At 34.1% G+C, this 14,961-nt stretch overlaps 1 protein-coding gene across 8 annotated transcripts in view; it reads right to left on the bottom strand.

The window, feature by feature from the left end:
• Window positions 1–421: 421 nt before the first annotated feature.
• The window catches only part of PCDH7 (protocadherin 7), a 421,527-nt gene continuing 406,987 nt past the window's right edge, over window positions 422–14,961 (bottom strand). For 5 of the 8 annotated variants that reach the window (XM_037829537.1, XM_037829536.1, XM_037829538.1 and 2 more), the window contains one exon: window positions 422–3,770. In XM_037829537.1, coding sequence (XP_037685465.1) covers window positions 3,394–3,770 — 377 coding nt within the window. In that variant the 3' untranslated portion in view covers window positions 422–3,393. The remainder of the gene's footprint in view (window positions 3,771–14,961) is intronic. The other 3 variants (XM_037829541.1, XM_037829542.1, XM_037829543.1) reach the window with 2 other exon arrangements.

The raw sequence follows: 14,961 nt of genomic DNA, 5'->3' as shown, positions 1-14,961 counted from the left end.
AAACTCAGGCAGCAGGCCAGTAAAAAACATACAGAAATGATATCTGGAGGTTCAAAATGAGCATTAGATTTTAGACTGAAGCTACACACGTTTTAATACACAGAAATTTATATAGTTACTCATTAATTAATAAATGTGTACTAATGTATAATGCATGCAAAGTTCATTTGAGATTCCTGTGTACAGAAAACAAGTGTGTTTTATATACTGTACAAACAAAATGAAATAGCAGCTAAAAGAAAAACAACAACAAAAAAATAAGGAATAAAAATTCTAACTCTATATTTTACCTTGCAAAATGGATTGATTTCACCCCCAATGAAATCACTCTGTTACTATTTCAATAAATGCTTTCAGATTGAAGCAGCCCATATTAATGCCTTAATTTTGTTTTATGAATGAACAATATTTAAGACTGGTCCATTATCTGAGTTTGCCAGAAGAAGGCAAATTTTTAATATATTATTTATTATTTTCAGAAAATAAACATGGATAAATATACAGGATCAAAAAAGTTGGGAATAGCCCATTTCCCCTCATTGTCCAAACCCAACAACCGATTTTTTACCATAACAACAGGTATAAAAGGCACAGTTGCTTATTTTGCATTCACTCATTTATTTATTTTTTTGTTTCTTTTTATTTTTTTTTTCAAAAGCACTCTATATATGGAGTGGCACCAGATTTTACCTATTGAAAATAAAAGTCATACAAACACAAAATATATTTCTGTGTCATGCCAGCTCATTATATAATAAACATGTTATGATAGCTAATTCTACCAGAATTACTGCAAATACTTACAGTACACTGAATTTTATTCTTTCACACCCATTTTAGCTCTAAGAAAGGCTCACAGGTTAAATGACAATGACATGGCTGTCTTGAATGTGGTGCAAACGTCAGTGAATGACTATTGATTCAATTAATCCAAAGATACGGTATAACCCGTAGTAGCTTTATAAAGAACAGAAGGGTTTAAAGATAGAGTGAAATGAGCTACCTAGTGGTTTCAAGTATCTACTGAAAGAAAAAAAAAAATGCATTTAAAAATAAAACAATTTGTTGAACATCTGTGTTATGCAATTGAGTATTTCCTTTGTAACGTGCAAGAAAAAATACGTATACATTTCATAAGTGTCTTTAGAAGTATTTTGTCTTAATAGGTACTTACAGATTATACAAGGCAGAACTGCTTTAATGCAGTTTCCTAACAAAGTACAATTGCATCTTTCCATAGTGTAAATAATAATCAAACATAAACATGTTCAATTATTGATAGTTTAGTCCAATGTCTTTATTTCAATTACATATATTCTTTTATCCTAACTATTATACATAAACTAACATCAAAATGAAAACTCCATTTAAGAAAGAGCATAAGGAAATAACCCCAAAAGAGTACCCCCACCTAAAAGAGAAATGGTTTTCAAAGATAAGCGTTTCGTATTTTGGTGAGATATAGTGAATTATCAACCTATATTCCAGGCTGCTTCACATTATAGTCTAAGAAATTCTTCAAAGCAAGAAACTATCCAAAGCTGCATTGCTTCTACAATTTGCTAGAGAGCCATCAAGGCTATGCCTTAACCAGTTGACAAACATTCAGTGATGGGAACATTTGCTCCCTTCTCCTGTTATCCCGTTCTGTCCCTAGATTGTCACTTGTTTGAATGTCCCAGCTTAATTCCCAATTACTAAATCATCCTCTATATAGCAAGTGGTTCAAAATCTGCATATTATGTTTCTTTCTATTGCACTGATAAATCTGTGTTTTCCAATTTTCAGATGTGTGTACTGTGAAAAATGTCACTGCCCAGGACTCATTTCTTTCAGGTTTGGTTTGGATTTATTTTAAGATGTATATATTAAATAGTGCTCAAATCACATAAGTGACAAAGTTAACTAGAGGGTCATTTTGTTTCAGTGTGGTGTCTCAAAATAGTTCGGTATTGCACAGGATTCAACGTTAATGCACTTGTGTTTTATGAAAGTGTATAGTGAATAAGTGAAAATGCAGTTGGAAATTTGAAAATTGGTAGTGTGACCAGCAAGTATAACCTGGATTCTAAAATTATAATATTATTACAATTATATTATAATTCTAAAATCATAATAGTGAATAAACTTATAGGATTTTATGCCAATGCATCTTTCTTTCCTTACTTCACCACCCACAAATGCAATAATTTTTAAAAGTGGAATCTTCCCTGATATTATCTGAAACTAAACTTGAACCTCTCCTATTTTCATAGTACCAAAAATAAGTCTCATTATTTTTCCATTTTTGAGTTTTCAAATAAAATTCATTTTGAAAGAAGTGTGTCTCCTTCGTGTAGAGACAATATAAAATAAACCAGTGTTTGAGTGTTTCTATACACGGATGGGGTTCAGCTGCTTTTGTTTCTGATGAATTTCCGCTTCAAGACCAAATCTACTTCATGATATCCCTGATCTGCGATATAATCTTTGGTCTTTTAGTGACACAATCATTTCAGTTAATTGATAATATTGGTCCTGTTCTGAGAAAGAAAAATGTAATTTTTACAAATCATAAATAGTATAATTGATACATGTGATCAAGATTATGTGTATTTTGAGACTGTTTAGTGACTATATAGAATTTAAGGTGATGGTTCTGACTTGAAAATAGTAAATGCCAGTTTGTGACTACAGTACTCTGATTACTGTCTTCCTGCCAGTCTTTGTTAGAATATTAAAGCTGCAATTTTCCAAAGTGCTTCTTAATGGGGTTCCTCATACTTATAAAGACTGTACCTTTAGAGAGACTCTATCATTTTTGAAGGATTGCCTTTGTTGGCAAAAAAAAAAAACACCAAAAAACCAAAAACCATATTTTAATGGTATGTCTGAAATATGTTTACCTGACCTGCTATTTTTGACCAGCTGGATGACACTCGAACAAAATCAAAGTGACTAAAATCATGCTTCAGCTTAGGGATAATTAGAATGTGTTGTGTTCTGCTAATCAGGCTTGTTAACCATAAAAGGAACTTGCAACCATCTTATTTTTTTTTCTTCTTTTCTTCTTTTTTTTTTTTTTCTGGTAGGGGGTTTTTTTTTTTTTGTTTTTTTGTTTTGCTTGTTTTGTTTTGTTTTGTTTTGGAGAGGTTGGTGGGGAAGAGGGAGAGTGGGTTTTGGCTATCAGTGACAGGATTAGACATGCAAGTAACAAGGATGGTTTCTACATTGTACATTATAATCAGGCTAAGTATCACCAAAGGCCTGACCTGGAGGCAGAAGTGGCAGGCAAAGCTTTGTCTCTTTGGTAGCCCCCTCTTTTTGATTAAATGGTTTTGCTTTGTAAGGTTTTTTTGCCCCTTATTCTCCTTCTCATACATGAAAAGAACTTTGCTGTTGCTCCTTTATAGCCTACAGGTAAACTTCTCTTCTAGTGAGAGTATTGACAGGAGATGGCTTGTATTCCCCTGTTTTTGTAAGGGGGATATCCTCAGGGTTGGCTTCCTCATTTTTGCTGAAACTAGCTGTGCTGAAGGTCTCGTAGGATGAGGTCAGCTTTTTGTTCAGGAGGTTTCTGTTGCGGTCACCCATGATGGCGGCCTCACCGTTAGCCAGATTTTCCTGGCTTCCTCGTTCATCTACAGGCATGAAAGTGGAGAGTTTGGGCTGGCTTTTCTTCCTCTCTGGAGAAGTACGGACAGGCATCCAGCAGGAGTCTGAGTGGCCATATTCATCACACTCACGGGTGCACTTCCCAGTCAGGGCTACATCTGGAAGAGGCCTTGAATCTGAAACCAAGGAGAAGAAAACCATTAAAGCTCTACCTTCCCCAGTGAGCCTTCCTGATCTGTATGATATTGAAGGAATATAGTACATATTTCCCTTACCATCTTATTTCCCTTTTCCCAATACCCTGCAGCTCATCATCCCACAGAAAAGATTTATTTCATGTATATTAAATACAAGGTTTTGCAAAAACTTCAAATATTATATAGGAATAGAGAAAATTTCATTATGTGGATTAAATAAGTACATATGCATTTATTATGGAATAGGGTCATATGAATGTTCTCAAATAGTAGCATTAGGTATATATCTATATATGAGCATAATTTTGCTTATGTACATCCATCATAGAATTATTATTTACAAATAAACAGTTTTCTGTATTTATAAATTATCCCAGAAATAGTGTACTTTTACCAATTTGATTCCTTCATGCTCGTACATTATTCATGGAATGCAAATATGCAAAACCATATATTTAAAATACATTCTAAGGCATCCTAGTGACTCAAAAGTAGAACCTCAATTAACAGCACATTATGTGGTAAAAAGTAAAAATGCAAAGTATAAGTAAGTTATGGGTATGAGTATATAACAATATGATGACCCAGCCCACCCTACCCCACACACTGCCCCCCACCCATGTCAAAGGACCTAATATGTGCTGTTGGATAATTCTCTGCCTGTCCAAAGTGTTTGATGAATGGAAATCTTATGTGAAATATAATGTGACAGTCAAATATAGTTAAGTTCTTAAACTTTGGATGAATAGCATATAATTCTAATTAACAGTATTGCCCAGTGGAATGGGAAATGTCTTCTAATTCTAAAGAGCTAAATCATTTCTAGAGAGTTCTCAGGGATCAAGATTAAAGAAGGCACTTAAGAATTACATGCATGCATAATTAAAATCATTGTATGTGTCTGTCTTTAGAGAATGGTTATGTACGACCTCAGTATTAAAAATAAATCTTTTTTATTTTAACAGACTATGTTTTTATTGCCCTACCTCAACAGATTCAAGAGACAAACCTCTAGTGCATACTATAATTTATAGTTTATTTTATGGCCAAACAAAAGAATATAATATGACTGTGCTCTAATTTATATCATGCTGTTATCTTTTCATTATGGAGTGTGGGATTAAAGACTGAAAAATTTTGATGTCTGCAAATGCGTTCGCAATGATTGAAATCAGTAAATTCACATGTACATAATCCTGGGTATATTTGGTTTAAAATAGAAGATGGGGTTATTTAAATTATTTCCAATATATTTAAATTATAAACTGTGCTTTTGTATCCCCATCCCACTTCCTGTATTTTGACATTATTTTCTTCTTTTGGCCGTCATTTGCAAAGGACATTTTATATTTTACTATGCAAAATTTCCTAAATCAAGGCACTCCAATAACACAAGCCATTTTTTCTTCAGTGATGGATAATTGAAATATTGACATTTGCTAACCCATCAATTTTTGAACCACTGTGGCCTGGTAGTTTTATGACATGTTCAGACTTCAACAAGGAAATGTAGTGTTCTTTCCAGGAAAACTAGAATTAATTTTCTTCTTCCCAAAGTTACATGAAGCACAATGTTAATTATTTATTGCAATAGCACATGCTGCTATTTGACTTCTAAGTGGGCAGGTCCTCTTAATTTTATCATCAAATGAAAAAGCACTCTCCCGTTCTTTTTTTTTTTTTTACGCTAAATTCCATCTGCATCTCTCTAACTCATCTTTTAGATGCATTCTAAAAATGCAAACTATTGACAAATTTTATGAATGGTTTTTTTAAACTAGTTGGTTTCAATTTCTTCTAAATGAGCAAACTGTGAGTTCTTTGGGAATTATTTCCTATCTTGATATACTTTCTTTTTTTTTGAAAATGCTTTGAATAGAAAAATCTTTGTAAAATCAAAGTGTTTAAGATAAGATCCAGTTTTTACTCTAAACAGTTCTTTCTTTTCATCACTGTTTTAATTAGCCCAAAGTTTTATTTTTTTCTTACAATAGTGACTCTCAAGGACATGAGACAATAATCAGGAATTTAACAACCGAAAGGGTAAAAAAGACTCTCTACATAGGCAAAAGACTTGAATAGCCATCTCTCCAAAGTAGATACACAAATGGCCAGAAAGCACATGAAAAGATTCTCAACACCATTAGCTGTCAGGGGAATTCAAATCAAAATCACAATGAGATACCATTTCGCACCCATTAGAACAGCTTCTATTGAAAAAATGGAAAATAGCAAGCATTGGAGAGGATGTAGAGAAATAGGAACACTCATTCATTGCTGGAGGCAATGTAAAATAATGCAATCACTGTGGAAAACACTCTGGTGGTTCCTCGGAAAGCTAAGTATAGAACTACAATACAACCCAGCAATTCTACTAGGGGGAAGAATTGAAGTAGGGACTCGAACAGATACTTGCAAACGGATGCTCACCGCAGTATTATTCAGAATTGCCAAAACATGGAAGCAACCCAAGTGTTCTTCAACTCAATAAATGGATTAAAAAAATATGGCATATACATACAATGGAATATTATCCTGCCATAAAAAGGAATGAAGTCCTGATACATGCTAGAACATAGATGAACCTTGAAGACATCTTGTTGAGTGAAATAAGCCAAACATAAAAGGGAAAATATTGTATGATCTCACTGATTTTAAATAATTAGAACAAGCAAACTCATAAAGTTAGAATCTAGAATATAGGTTACCAGGGGATGGGGTGGGGTTAGGGAATGGAAAGGTAATGCTTAAAATGTACCGGGTTCCTACTTGGAATGTTGAAAATTTTGGTAATGGATGGTGGTGATGGTAGTAAAATACTGTGACTGTAATGAACATCACTGAAATAAATATCTGAATATGATTAAAAGGGGAAATGTCAGATTGTATATATGGTGACAGAATAAAACTTTTAAAAAATCATGGCATTACACTATACAAACAGTGAGCCCTAAGTTAAACCGTGGATCATAGTGAGTAGTACAGTTATCAAAACATGCTATCATCAGTTGTGACAGATGTTCTACACCAGTGCAGGGTGTTGGTTATGGGGTACTATATGAGAATCCTGTATTTTATGCATGATTGTTCTGTAAATTCATGACTTCTCTAATAAAGAAAAAAAAAAGTATTAAAGAATTAAAGAAAGATTCTCTATGAATGTGGTTGTAAATTCACTACAGAAATGACTTAGAATGGCCTAAAAAATCACCTCTCTACATTATTTGTCTTACAGATTGTATCTTTTATTTAACTTTTTTTAACTGCAATTTTATTGAGATATATTCACCCACCATATAATTCATCCAAAGTAACAATCATTGTCTCACAGTGGCATCATAGAGTTGTACATTCATCACCACAATCAATTTTAGAATGTTTTCATTACTAACCTCCCCCCAAAAAAAACAAACATAAATATAAAAAGAACACCACAAACAGTCCATATCCCTTATTCCCCCCATTTTATACATATATATATATAAATACACACATAAGCATATATATGTATATTTGTCTTTATTTTATTACCCATCTGCCCATACACTGTATCCAGGGAGTGTCAGTCACAAGTTTTCACAATCACACAGTCGGAAAATAAAAGCTATGGAGTTATACAATCATCATCGAGAATCAAAGCTACAGCTTTACAGTTCAACAGCTTCAGTTATTTCCTTCTAGCTATTCTAGTACACTAGAAATGAAAAATGAATCTCTACATAATGCATAAGAATAACCTCCAGAATGATCTCTGGACTCTTTTTGAAACCTTTTAGGCACTGAAACTTTGTTACATTTTTACCCTCTTTTGTTCAAGAAGGCGTTCTCAATCCCATGAAATGCATTTTGTCTTAAACAGTTTACCACAAAGTCAATGACTTACACAGACTGCTGCTTTTCAGGAATTAATTTGCATTTCCAGCTTTAAATTCATTGTATCTTGTTTCCCCATTTTTTCAGATGCATTTATTTAACACTAAAGTTATTTTGGTGTTCTGGCAACTCTTCTTATTTGTGTTTACCTTGTACACCTGGACTACCTACAGTTCATAAAAAATTAGATCCATTTAGATTGACCTGATTTTTAATCAACTATCAGTACAATGCTCTGCCATTCTTTCTTTGCCATTACCTCATAGTCTGGCACATGTCATGCTGAAATTGATTTCTATTTACTGCTTTTAATGAGCTGCAGCTTATCTTCTTTGCCATCATTCACAGGCGGGCTGCCACATCTCTATCCAAGAAGCATAACTTTTAATAAGGATCTCCTGTCATTTCCAAAGTCAAACACTTGATTGGGGACCACATGGAAGCTGACAAGGCTAATTGGCTAAGACATGTTGCTGTTTTTGTCATCAAATTTAGAATATAATCAAGAAAGGCTATAAGAGATTCATCATGAGTAATCAACACTTCTAATCCTGATGACTTAAATGAAACTTCAAAAGAAATGCCAATGATTAACGCAATTTGTATTATGATTCAATTTATTAAGGGGATGTAGGAGTGAAATAGTATTTTCTGTTTATATATTTTATTATTTTGATTTTGCTAGCATATATAATAAATATTTTGTAACACAAAAGTTAGGTAGGGTCTTAACCATCAAATACATTTATTTTTCCTCTTAAAATACACACTCTTAAAGTATCCTACTTTTGTGGGATCATATAGGCAGACCTTCCATACCTAGTAATTCCTTTCTAGTCTCTCACTGAAGGATGCGTAGTCTCTCACTGAAGGATGTTTAATGTCAAACAGTATTATTTTATTCTTTAGTTTAGTACTATTCCCTTAAACTTTAACCTCATAGTGAAGATGGAGAGAAACTAATCACCAAATCTTGTTAGTTGGTACTAAGTAAATCAACAAAAAAGTAAAACTTTCTATTTCAAAATATGAGTATTCTTTTATCAGCAATTTCCACAATAAAGCCAGTTGCTTACATGGCTTTTGGTTTTGTTTTCTTTCCCCCCTGCTTAATCATATCAAATCTTCAAAAATTGGAAGTGGAAATGGCTTTCATCAGATGCTGTTGTTCGTGCTTTAGCATTACTTGCAGAGTTCTCCATTTTTACCTAGTTATGCTGTTTAATAGAATCATTGCATCATTTTGGAGAGTTAAAGTCTTTTCTTAGATGTAAAGATAATTTTCTCTCTGAAGTACACAGCTTTAAGCCATCATAATAGCAAACAAAGTGTCATCCGTCTGACTCCTTGCTTCAACCAAACAGTAAGGAGGATGAGTGCTGTGAGAGGTCCAACCTGTGGGAGAGCAGGGGCCAAAGAACAAGTGTTTGACTTGACTATGTTACTCCCATTCCACCATATAACTTCTCTTAAAATGTAACAGCTGTGATATTTGGAGGTCAATTACTGCCACCCCAGCCCTGAGAAATAGCTAAGTCCCCAAAGAAAGAGAAAAAGAAAAAAATCTGAGCAGCATGGGGAAATACATGCCACAACTTCACACATTTTACTACGTAATGAAAAGAAGGGTGCAATCTCCCAGAAACTACACATTTCCTAAAGTAGAGGAAATTACATATTAATTTAAGAAGTCAGTTTCTCTAACTATCCCTCTTGACAAGACAGGATAGATGGGAGGGTGGTGGGAAGATGCTGCACAATGTCCACAAGAAGTGACAGACAATATGATAGAGTCGTTAGAAATAACAAGAAAGCAGATTTATAGAGGCATTTAGTGTTTCCAGAAGCTGTCCTATACAATTCAGAAGCCTTCAGAGGCATCATTATTATAGGAGAGCACAGCGAAATTGTTCAGACTCATGAAGTTAGCTCTGTAACAATAAGGACTGTGAGTATGCTGAGTTAGGCACTCTGCCAGAATCCTGGGCACCCCCCTCTGCTCCTGGTCCTTGGCTTGGGGCTGAGGAGACAGGAACTTCCTGCTTACTAAGTAAAGTCATGAAAATGTACATTCAGTTTTAAAATATTTTTGCTGAGTTTTTCTTTGCCTTTTTTTGTTAATGTTGGCTTTAGTTTTTCTTTAAAGCTCAGATGCCTCGAGCTATATGCCTCCTTTGTTCATTTGTTTAATTTACAAACTAGAGAATTCACTGACCACAGGAGATAAATGGGTTGTTACCTCAATATACAGACTTCTCAGGCATTTATCTCATTCCTTCAACTGGTTCTTTAAAATCAAGCACTAACATATTCTTAAAGATACTTGACAACATTCTGAAAATGAAAACATTGCAGTGTTCTCTTCTTTGGGGGAGGAAAAAACGTGTAGGCAGGCTTTTTTTTTTCTTTTTAAAGTATTCATCTTTCTTTTTATGCTTTCTGACTTCCTGATATATATAGACTTGTCTGTCTATAGGCATGCTTTAAATCTGGTAGAATTTGCTGGACTATGAAAAGGTTTTTAAAAAGGAAGAATAAGAAAAATGAAATATAAGTGCCAACTGTTTTCCAGCAAACATTTTGGAACTACCTTTATTTTCATTAGTTCAAATGGAAATATCTCTTTTACTCAAGATTAAATGGAATTATTCAGTTAAAAATAAAATTATTTATTTTTGCTTTACATGATAGCACTGTGAGGAAATCATTAAATAAATGTAGGTCAGTCAAAACATTTTTATCTGGAAAATTATTATTATAGTAAACAGTACTTGGAGACATAATGGTAAGTTTTAAGAGGTATCCACCAATTTGGGTCTGGCTTTTCTTAATATAAATAACTGAAAGAGCCCTGCTTTCTGCTTGTTTAGGGAATTAAGAAGGCTAGAAAGTCAAGCATGTAACAGATCAAGGGGGTGGCAAGGAATGGGGTGGAAATTGCTGTGTTAGACAAGCCATTTGTGATCTGCTCAATGCCCTCTTTGGGTAAAGGGGAGAAATTTATACTTACCTCAGTGTGGTTCAAGGTCACATAAAGGGAGTTAAGAATTCTAAAGAGGATTCTAATTTATCAAAGAATCATTTCACCCTACTAGATTGAAAGGGAATATAAGGACCACCTATTCACCCACCCTAAACTTGACTCTCATCTATACCACTCTCCAGTACCTAAGGGGCAGTGAACTTGGAGAAAAAGGGGTAAGGTTGAAGTCCCAACATAGCTGAGTATTATTCCTGGCTCAACTGTTTATAAGCTGTATGAATTTGGATATAACCTCTCTGAGCCTCAAGTTCCTCTTTGAGATAGAAATACCTACTGTCTCATTTATCTTGGGGATAAAAGAATTAATGCACGTAAAGCCCACAGCATAGTACCCGGCACAGGGTAGGTGTTCTGTAAATAGTCCCTGCAGAGATTTTATGGAGGTAGAGATACTTTTTCTCTCTACAGTCTTCTATGAATGAAATGGGCTATTGTAGAAGGGAATAGGCTTTGGAGCCAGGCTTCTTAGATACAAATCCCAACTTTGCCACTTAGTATCTGTGTTGCTTGGGCAAGTTCTTTAAGTTTTGCCATCTATATAAATGGGATTAAGAATAAATTAACATTTTGGAATTATTGTGAAGATTAAATGTGTTAGTATATTAAAGTACTCATGATAGCACTTGGCACACAATAAGAGCACAACAAATATTAGCTAGTTCAGGTGCAAAATGCCTTATCCATAATTCAGTCTACAAAAAAATGCTGTTAAAAACCAAAAGTTTTTTCTTCAAAAATTTACAAAAAATCTGATTGTAACTAATACAAGGCTATTTTTCATCTTACCTCACATAGTGTGGATATTTATGTTTGGTATAGAAACATAAATAGTGTGTTTATGGCAATTAAACATAAGGATGCTATCTTAGATCCATCTTGATTTTTAAAATAATAAAAGGTAAATGCATGAGATTACCTTTTCAAACATAGGAATGATTCTGAATTTTGAGATACATCTGGCCTCAGTGGTTTCAGGTAAGTTATTTCGGGCTTATATTGATGTGACTCAATAATGCCAGTCATATCAAAAGAGCATATATTTTGAGTTACTTTTCCATAGCGATAATGGATTTATGCTGAAAGAATTTTCTTTCCAATACACCAGAACTACCATCTATTCAGGAAATTACACTGGTCACCATATCCGGGTTACTCTATGTTGTGTATTCCCCCTAATACCTGTATATTAAGTTTCCCAAAGAAGATTCATTCAGTGCACATTCATTACAATTACTCAAAACCAAAGGGCAAATGATCTATTTCATGGGGTTATCTTTACAAAGTAAACAAATCAACATCACAAATAATCCTATTCACTTGAAAGAAACTCACTCCCAAGATACTGGGTTGCTGGCTTGCTACTTTGCTTTGCCTGCATGGGCAGCAATGAGGAATAGCTCAACTTAAAGAAGTTTCAAATATTAGCAATGAGTTACAATCTTAGGTTAACAGACTGGCAACAAAAAATAATACAAATACCTAAAATGCAATGGGACACTTTGTACATCAAAACTAATAAAATAATAAAAACCATTCAGCCTACGAGCTATGCAGATTTCATAATACGCATACATGGTTGTTTTTAATTGCAAAATATGGCCAGAAATTCCCCTCATATCTTTATACACATTCTTTTGGAATGTGACATTTCTGTTCCTCCTGGAGTCTATTTCTTCATCTGTAGAAGCTGCACTAGCTTTGAGAAGTAGACTGTGGCTAAAGTGATATGTGATTTCTAGTCTAGGTTTCAAGAGGTCTACTGCTACTACTATAGCCTTTGGAACCCCTGGATCACCATCCTTTGAGAAATTCCAGTCCAGCCTCTGGAAATGAAAGGCACATGAGAAGATAGTGGCCCAGTTATCTCAACTGAGTTGGCTTCCACCTCACTCTCCAGGCAAATGGAGCCACATAAAGTGAGACAGGTGAAACTAGCAGAAAACCACCTAGCCAACTGACAAAAATGTGAGAAATAATAAATCTTGGTTGTTTGAAGTCACTAATTTATGTTTGTCAGTTTTTGAGGGTACAGTTTGTTGACACAGCAATAGATCACTGAAATATTGATCATGGATGGATATTATCTGCAACAAATAACCTGTTCCCAACAAAAGACTGAGATCTGGAAGCAACACATTCTACTTCTATGCCCCTTTGTCACAGGTAACAAAACTGACCAACAATACTGCAAATACAACCCTTCAAAAGAGTGTTTTAAGAGAGGTAACCACCTTCAATTAAGATCAGCAGATGGCTACCATATAAGGCCTTGGGAATTCTGGCCCTTTAATTATAGGATTTCACTGTGTTAAACTTAGGAGGGGTCTATTTTGGTCTTACATGCCCAGACAATTTTAAAATGTTTAAACATGTTTGAAAGCATCAGCAACTCCTTTCTCCACACCTTAGGCTAAACTCAGTTAAACAGCAATTGAATGTATCTCAAGAAGCATTTACTGCCCCGAGGCTTAGACCAGTGTCATTCTGAATGTGGCATTATCATATACAGTGGAGACTGTGCACAACACATCTCAAGCAGTCTTGTTTAATCAACTTAAACATAAATCTGTTTGGCACATGAAAACTGCACTACAGCAGAAAAATGTATGGTGACTGCTTGGGAATGATCAACTTGTACAACATCAGAAATGTGTCTTCACTTTGATTCTCCCTTCACTCCTGCAAAATTAGAGGCAGCAGAGGTTCTTGTGTGAAAGAACAGAGTGAAAGGAAGGAAAAGAAGTGCAAGAAATGAGAAGATGCTCCGCTATTGATTAAGATAAGTTATCAGATCCAGAAGCAGTTTGTACACACTTAAAAGTAAGCAATCGATTATACCACTGAAAATAGACCCAATTCTGGGTTTCTTGGCCATCTTGTCAAGTTTTCTATTGCAATACTCACAGCTTTCATGAGTTTCTCTCTAGTCTCTTGTGTTCTCTTATATTGGGAATTGATCGCTTTGGGTATCTTAGACTTAAATAATATAATAAAAATTAGAATCATTGTTTCCCTCCACAAATAAACATATGAACACACTTTATTCTGCATAAAATCTCAGTGGAGTTCCAAGATACCTGGATTAGGGCCTTAGTATATTTTCCATCCCTTGGTGAATGGGAGAAAGGAGGGCATATTTTTATACTTAAATGTATTCCCTTTTGAGTTAGAATCAAAGGTCAAATGATATTTAACAATGTAGCACCTATCACTGAAAAATGGAGATTAAATACGGTAAATAAATTGCTATTGAAATGGTGACAGAAAGAGTTAAAAACAAATAAATGAACCACAAATCACATAGTTAGAAGTAAGTAAAACAATTTAGGTTGGACATTAAAATGCCCAAATCTCAAGATCCCAGTACTTTATAGGCTCAATGCAGAAAACAAATTAATGCTTGGGGATGGATATAACTGACGTGGTCATCAATTTAAAAACTCATTTTCTTTTACAAAATCCATGACCAGATTCTCGTCACACCAGTGTCTTCAAGTGGCAGCATTTGGTCTTCATTCACTTATATTAAAAAGAGAAATGAATTCTTATCATTATGAAGGTTTACCCAAAAACAATAATGATCCAAATGAAGTGTCTCTTTAAGTTAATAAAATTTCGTTAGCCATTTCATGTTGGTTTTACTAGAAAGTGTGATGTGGGAACTTCTAAAGGATTTTCAAATCCCAATTTAGAGTCACTTTCCAGAAATAGCCTTCAACCTTCAAAATTTTCTATCATAGCTAGGTAAATTTCATCTGGGGGTAGGATATTTTTACTCATTAGCTCTATAGCTGGATTATTAATCAAAGTTTCATTATTAGTCAGACAGTGGTAGAACATATATCATACAACAAATATAAATAATCTCTTCAGAAATGGATGTTTACTCAAAATTATAAACAAAGGCTCTATTAACTGTAGAAATATTACCTTTCGGTTGTAGACTTCTTGAAGGCCATGCCCATTTTATCTTTGCTTCCTCACATAATATTCAATTCTTTACAAAGAGGTGAAAGAAAAATTGACTGATAGATATTATAGTAAGGGATTATTTTAAAGTAAGTGATGTTAAAAAAACACACAAAAACTCCTGAACCAAGTCTTTTTTGTATTGAATATCTAAATGCCTAAAACAAGTATGTTAAATATTGAATCAAATTAATTTAGTATTAAGAATGTCTTACAGAAGAAGAAAATTGCTACAATGGCCATAATATGTTTTCCTTTATATAAATTTTTGTGACAGTCTAAAAT

The sequence above is a fragment of the Choloepus didactylus genome, chromosome 3, assembly GCF_015220235.1.
Source record: "Choloepus didactylus isolate mChoDid1 chromosome 3, mChoDid1.pri, whole genome shotgun sequence".
Taxonomy (NCBI): Eukaryota; Metazoa; Chordata; class Mammalia; order Pilosa; family Megalonychidae; genus Choloepus; species Choloepus didactylus.
The sequence above is the reverse complement of the archived record's forward strand: the minus strand, read 5'-3'. Positions and strand labels throughout refer to the sequence as shown.